The 7,269-nt window shown below is 34.2% G+C and overlaps 1 protein-coding gene across 1 annotated transcript in view; it reads right to left on the reverse strand.

The window, feature by feature from the left end:
• Positions 1-1,498, reverse strand: part of LOC109535598 (protein obstructor-E) — a 7,878-nt gene extending 6,380 nt beyond the window's left edge. Inside the window, exons 1-3 of the mRNA XM_048668479.1 lie at positions 1,152-1,498; positions 408-561; positions 289-335 (exon numbers count right to left, since the gene is read on the reverse strand). Of these exons, the coding sequence (XP_048524436.1) occupies positions 289-335; positions 408-561; positions 1,152-1,194 (244 nt within the window). The 5' untranslated portion in view covers positions 1,195-1,498. The remainder of the gene's footprint in view (positions 1-288; positions 336-407; positions 562-1,151) is intronic.
• Positions 1,499-7,269: the final 5,771 nt, after the last annotated feature.

Genomic DNA, 7,269 nt, shown 5'->3' on the forward strand with positions numbered 1-7,269 from the left:
TATATCAACATTTAAAAAAAGTGAAAACACCCTATTGCTACGCCTGTGAGTTTCCTTAACTTCATAAATTAAAAGCAAATAACAGCCAGGTAACGCTGTTAAGCGAATTTTCAATGCTTTGATATATTTGTAGCGGTCATTGCTCAACTTTATATATTTTACCATAACGTATAATAGACAGGAAATTCCAAATGCAGAATGCGCTTAGACTAACAAACTGGGAAAAGTAGACTTAAATTTTTGGTTTTATTGATGAATACTGATTTTATTCATTTCGTTGTAACTTACGTAATTCAGTCCGGTCACCACATTCCACGTTTGCTGGGATGTCACATCTGGAAAATAACAATGTTTCAACCTTATTTGTCTGTGAGGTCAGTTTGGTCAGTGTTTCAGTTTCCGCTTACCTTTCGTGATTGGGATCAGAGTCATCGAACACTAATCCATCAGGACACAGTTTTTGCTCAAACTGACCTCTCGAACACTCGTAATATAAATCACATTGCACAGGGTCAGGAAAATATCCGGTTCTTTGTGGACATTTAAACTGAGCGTTGACGCCTAAGAAGTAAATTTCAATAAAAATTGTTTATTTTCGTGACGCATTTTAATTTATTACGTAAATTATGGAAAAGTTTGCGATTACGTAAGGATAACTTTGTCTACCTTTACAAAATCAATCGGCTCCAAGCATATCCGCTTAAAAGTAAAAGTCAAGTTTGACCAGTTTAACATGTTACAATATGCGTTTTGTAGTATTTACAATGATTTCGTATTTATAATAGAATTTTAATTTTGTGTTATGCAAGATTTAATATAGTCAGTACTTTCTAATGATAATGGAAAATGTCCACAATATTAAAGATCACATTGTACAACTAAGAAGAAATATATTTTATTGAATAACTTTTTACGTACAAAGCGTTTTTAATAAACATTATCAAAATACGAAATTTAAAAAAACTAAAATATTTTACAATTTATCAAGAGAAATAAGACAGGGTCACAGTAAAAAGTTCGGTCAGTCTTCAATTACAAACAATACAAAAAACCAATAGCTTGTTTAACAAAGATTATTATATATTTAACAAATTGAATGAGTCGTCGCTTACATTAAGCTAAGAAGAGAGTCAAAATATTGAATTACTTACCGAATACGAAAATCGGCACTAATAGAAACACAGTTCTTATCATTTTATTTCCTTAAAATCTACTTGATTCAAGACGAATTTAATCACTTAACTATTATATGGTCTTGTAGGCTGAATTTAGGGCTAACAACTTGTATGCTGCTGTAAAAAAGATCACTGATATCGTAATATTCGCACTAGTATCACGTGTAATATGCTTAAAAGTTGATGTGGTTAACTTGATTATAGGAATTAACAGAAATGTTGTTCTGAAACTGGATCACCGGCTGAGAAAAAGATAGATATTACGTGAAAAGAGAATGAAGAAAGTTGAACTGTGTATGTCTGCCATGTACCTACAAATTAAGAGGATATGCCGTGGATAATTTCTAATCCCTTCTTTATTTAATAGACGTTACGAACATGACCGTGGTAATTATGATAATATATCTTTGACATATTGGGCCAGTGTACTTAATCTAAAATTTCCGACTTGTAATTATTATTTAATTTACTCCTCCTTATTAACATGTTTGAAATATACGCTGTTGCAGATCATTACTACTTGGTTCAATAATTGTCTAAGTTTCTAAATGAGCAAAAGTATAAAATTGGAGTCGATTACCTTAATGACTTAACATTTTTCAAAATCTAGAAATCATTTGTAAATTATTGGATCAAAATCATCACTATAATGCAATAATAATGTGCAATAATAACTATGTTTCTTGGTTGGGGAATTTTACCAATATATTTAAACGAATAAGGAAGAATTAAAGTAAGTTCCAAATCGTTGTAATCCCCTTAATAGACATTCGTTCAGCTAGTTTAACTTTTACCCTTTGGCTGTTTTGGAATGTACGACAGGCTCGTAAGATAAAAATATTGGTCATGGGCGTGTATGGGTTTGGTTTTCAAGAACATGTCAGTGAAAAAACGTATCTTGTATTAAACTTTTAAATATACAGCCTTGCTGCCTATACTCTCTTAATGCTTAATTGAAATAAATTGGGGCACTTACGTTAAAAATCGCATAAAACAAATTATATTGTGATTCGGGGCCATTCACGAGGCCGCTTTTTAAAATATGGGTGTCTCCATCAGCGTAATTTTTATCCATCTTTTCATTTATCTGTTATTTCTAAAAATTATTTCGCGTTTACAAGTTGTTACAAAATTATGTTTTTCGTTAGTAGAAGTTGTGTCAGGATCAGTCAAGGATCATCAAGGATCAGTGTGGTTTGATAAGAAAAATTCAAGGGTCCCGACGGGATTTCCGGGGGGAGTAAATCGGACTGGCAACATGAATACGAAGCAAATTAAGAGAATATACACATAAAATGTGCAGACAATGGCCCGTGTTGATAAAATTCAAAATGCTCTGTTGCAGATGAGAAAATTCAATAAAGAGATCATGGGAGTGAGCGAGATGAGATGGCCGGGCTACAGCTTCTGTTACATGCAAGGTTATACAGGGTGATTCAAAATTGGCGTCATTCCTCTAGAGGTGTTGTCTGGGGGTGTCTTAGGAGAACAGAAAAATTAGTAAAAAAAATTAAATGTTATTAAAAACTCAGATATTTCCAAAAAAACTAGTTTAGAAGGATGGCAACAATGTTTTGCAAGAGAATCAGCCTAATTAAAATTACGTAATTATTAAAAACTCCGGTAACCATGGATAAACATGAAGCAACAAAAATAAAAGAGACAATAACATGCGTTGAGGTTAGGATAACGGTGTCACCTTGCGGTCAGTATTGCGACAAAACAGCCCCCCGAGTGCTGCCATCTTCTTGGGGTAAATGAGTGATATACCTAAATCGGTCACAACTGTCATCCCAAACCACTTGAAAAAGGTTATGCATCATTGATCAAATAAAATACAATTCTGTTGCTAAAACACAAGAAGTGTTCCCAAGAGCAAGAGGTCCTGCTCGTTAAAATATTTTTTTGAATATTTTTCTCGTACTCTCTAAGTGGGCCCCTATATACCCTTAAAAGGAATGACGCCAATTTTGAATCACCCTGTAGAGTATACTATTCCGGAACAACTAATGGAAGATACGAGCACGGAGTGGCACTAATAATCAGAAAGAATGTTGCTGGACATGTCACTAATTTTGTGCCTATGGACGAAAAAGTCATGCTCCTACAGTTGAATACGTCACCAGTGAACTCCAATATAATGCAGGTATATGCACCTACCCACTGATCACAGTGAGGAGGATGTAGAAGAATTTTGCTTTCAGATTAAAGATCGTATACAGAAACTCCCTCAACAAGCAAACCTTATCTTAATGGGTAACTTCAACGCCAAAATAGGCAAAGGAAGAGAAGGAAAACACATTGGACCTCACGGACTTTTGTAAGGGGGGAAACTCCCAGTGAATTCGCATCTCAACATAACTTAGAAATAACAAACACTATACGCCTGGACTTCTCTCAGAGGCGACGAAAAAGATTATATCTAAATACATCGAAGATATAGAAACAGCTCCACAACATGTGCAGACACACAGTCGGATCACAATCCACTTGACATATTATATAGGAAAAAAAATTAAGATTATATATGAAACGAAACCAACCAAAAYATTGGTTTAAACAACCAAACATYWAAAGAAACTTAAGAACRACACAATAATGAACCAAGTAAAGAAGGCCATCAACRACAGATGCAAATCAAATCAMATCAAAATATRCTTTATTGCCACGGAAAAATTCACAAATTTTATGGACAAAGCCAGTAAAAAAAAACAAAACAAAATACTACAACATAAACTACGTACAGTACAGYCAACAATGGTAAAAAWWTTTWAAAATATAATAAAACAGTACAAAATATATCACGTACAATCGTCATGGACAAACACAGAGGTCATCAGAGTAAGTCAACCACCCATCGCTACAAACGGTGCAGAATAACCACACTAATTGCAGAGGAGGCTGATAACACGGAAGAACAGATGATGATACTTGCTAACACAACAGTTAATGCCAAAAATAGGTTGTTGAAGAATGATGGAGCGAAACATAAATCATGGATGAGAAAACAAAAGAACCGCTTCTCAACCTACAAAAGCAGACAAAGAAAATTAGAGATGCGAGAGAGAAAGACTTGGATGACAAGTGCCAAGAAATAGAAGTTTTGCACTGCAGATTCGATGAGTTTAATGTACATAGGAAAGTGAGAACAGTTACAGGAACGCTTAAAAGGAAAAATGTGGAAAAACTTGCAAAAGATGCAGAAGAGCTGATTGGGGATAGAGAAGATATTGAAGAAACTTGGAAGAAGTACAAAGAACAGATTTTTTAATGAGAAAGGGATCCACCACCAATTTAAGCTGAGTCCGGACCTGTGTGTCTATTCTTGACTTTTAGAGAAGGGAGTATCCCAAGGAGCCTCCTTTTGCTCATCATCCCCAGCAGGAAAAAGTGGTATTCTTCAATAATATCGAATGCCAGTGAACGCACAGTCCCTGTAAACACTGTTGCCAGATTGTGTGACCAATCAAAATGGAGAAAATTTTGATGGTCTGACAGGCTGGCCAACCTCATTTATTTACTATTGTGGCGGATCTTGTGCCAAGATTTGGGTATGAAAGAGAAAAGCATCTAACAATCATGTACTTGTCTATATCTAAGCTAAGAATCGGTCGTTTATTACCTCAGTCTCCGCTGGTTTTATATTTCCGGATATATTTCCAAAGCGTTTATATTAAAAATAAAAGTTTTTGCTTTTTAATCGTCCTTTATTGTTTATGTGTCCTATTGAGTTAAGTTAATGCACGAGTAAAAATTATACAGTATTAACTGCTAAAAAAATCCCGATTAAAGAGCATTTAGAGCGTCCAGAAGTAAGTATGTACTTGTTCCCCTTAATTAAACCATCTCGGTCTAATACAGGAACTTTTACTTTTACAAAAATTTCTGCAATAAAGCTACCGATAATTTTCCTCCAAAGCATGTTGGCTGAAAATTGCAACAGTTTATTTTGTTAATGCGCTTAGACAAAAAAAACAATTTCATTTAGATGTGTGAGGATTTTAAGCGTTTTTTGACCGACGATTTTTTTCTCATTATTGACCCAAACACTTTATAAATGCATATTTATGACCTTCTCACGTCGAAAGGAGTCGATTGAGCACAAAAAAACACGCATGTAAAATATTGATTTTGGGCCGACATTTTTCCAAGGGTGGAGGTCGGTTTTTTGGAATTTTTTTTTTCAGAATGCCTCCAAATTTTCTTTATTTTCAGCACTCGGACACGGGGAATGCATCGCCCTAATTGAAAAACATGCTAGAAGTTTCAAATTCGAAATAAAAGATATTTTCTGCACATTTTAAGCGTTTTTTGAGAGTTTGCCATTTTTAGCCGACGATTTTTTTCTTATTAATGACCCAAACACTTTATAAATGCATATTTATGACCTCACGTCAACAGGACTCGACTGAGCACAAAATACGCGCATGTAAGACTTTGAATTTTGACCGCAATTTTTCCAAGGATGGGAGCGATTTTATTAAAAAATTAAAATTTTCTCAAAATTCCTTAAATTTTACATCAAAATGCTTTAAATTTTTGATCATTTTCAGCACTCGGGCACGGGGAATGCATCGCACTAATTGAAAAACATGCTTGAAGTTTCAAATCGAAATAATAGACATTTTCTGCACATTTTAAGCGTTTTTTGAACGTTTACGATTTTTAGCCGACCATTTTTTACCATTGACCCAAACACGTAAAAATACGTGTTTCTGACCTTCTCACGTCGAAACGACTCGATTAAGCACAAAAAACACGCATGTGAAATTTTGAATTGGGCCGAAACTTTTCCAAGGGTGGGGGTCGATTTTTTGATAAAATTAAAATTTTCTCCAAATACCTTCAATTTAGAATCATTTTCAGCCCACGGACACTGAGAATACATCGAACTAATTGAAAAACATGCTAGAAGTTTCAAATCCGAAATGGTGGACTTTCAAGCCGAATATGAAATTAAATATTACGATTATTTTGGAAAACATACTTGATAAATAAAGTAACTAGTACTAGTACTAGTAAATACTTTTTTAATGGAAGACCCGTATGTCAGTCAATAATTGAATTATTCTTAAAAATATCAACCAAAATCATATCACGCATGCTTAATTTAACCGTTTTGGAGATACCAAGATATCAGATTTAGTAATTTAAGTTTTGCACAAACAGCAATAGTGAAGGGATATTTTATAAGCAAGATACTTTGATTGATTCTCAGAATTAAATTGAAATGTAATTTTATAAAATTTTCAAAGCGTGCACGGTTCACTTCTTGACAGTAATGAAGTATCTGAACAAAAATTTCTACTGAATTCAGAAGTACATTCCGAGGAATATCGGCAATTTCGTGACCTATTTTTGTAAACGGCAATTTTAATCTGACTCCGCAGAAAAAAGTCAAATGGAGTCAAATCGAGAGACCGAGGTGGCCAATCAGTTGTACCCTTGCGACCGATCCATTTGTCAGGAAAGGTTTCATGGATATTATTATTCGGAAATAATCGCCTCAGCTCTGGAACAATGGATTCTCGTCAAAGTAGCAAATATAGTTGAGTATATAATTAATATATACAGGGTTGCTCATTAGTGTCATCTCAAAATACGTCCTACGAAAGTTTTTCATGTTTAAAAGTTCCACATTTTAAAATTACTTTCCAATATACGGGGTGTATCATAAACGTGTGGTAGATACCAACTTTGGTTTTTTAAATGGAACCGCCCCTTTTTTCATTCATTTTCAGATTTGTCGTCAAAATTTAAGTTAAGTTTGTGTCAAACGTTTTACCTGAAAAATGTACGATTTCCGAGTTATTCGTAAAAATGTGAAAGTTTTGACAGCTACTGGGTTCCACAGAAATCGATGCTGTACACTACCCGCTGCGAATTTTGGAAAACAGTTTTCAGCGATTCTAACAGAACATCATGATCTACGCGTAGATATGTTTTAAATTATAAGGAAATACTTCTAAACCGCGCAATTAGCCTCTAAACGTGCATGTTTTTAAACCTCAAAAAGTTGCTTATTTCAAATGGAACCTCCTATTTTTTTTCTCGATTTCAAATTTAACGTCTCATTTTACGACAGTTTTTATAA

The sequence above is a fragment of the Dendroctonus ponderosae genome, unplaced genomic scaffold, assembly GCF_020466585.1.
Source record: "Dendroctonus ponderosae isolate FM_Combo_2020 unplaced genomic scaffold, Dpon_F_20191213v2 Dpon_F_20191213_7, whole genome shotgun sequence".
In the NCBI taxonomy this organism is placed as follows: domain Eukaryota; kingdom Metazoa; phylum Arthropoda; class Insecta; order Coleoptera; family Curculionidae; genus Dendroctonus; species Dendroctonus ponderosae.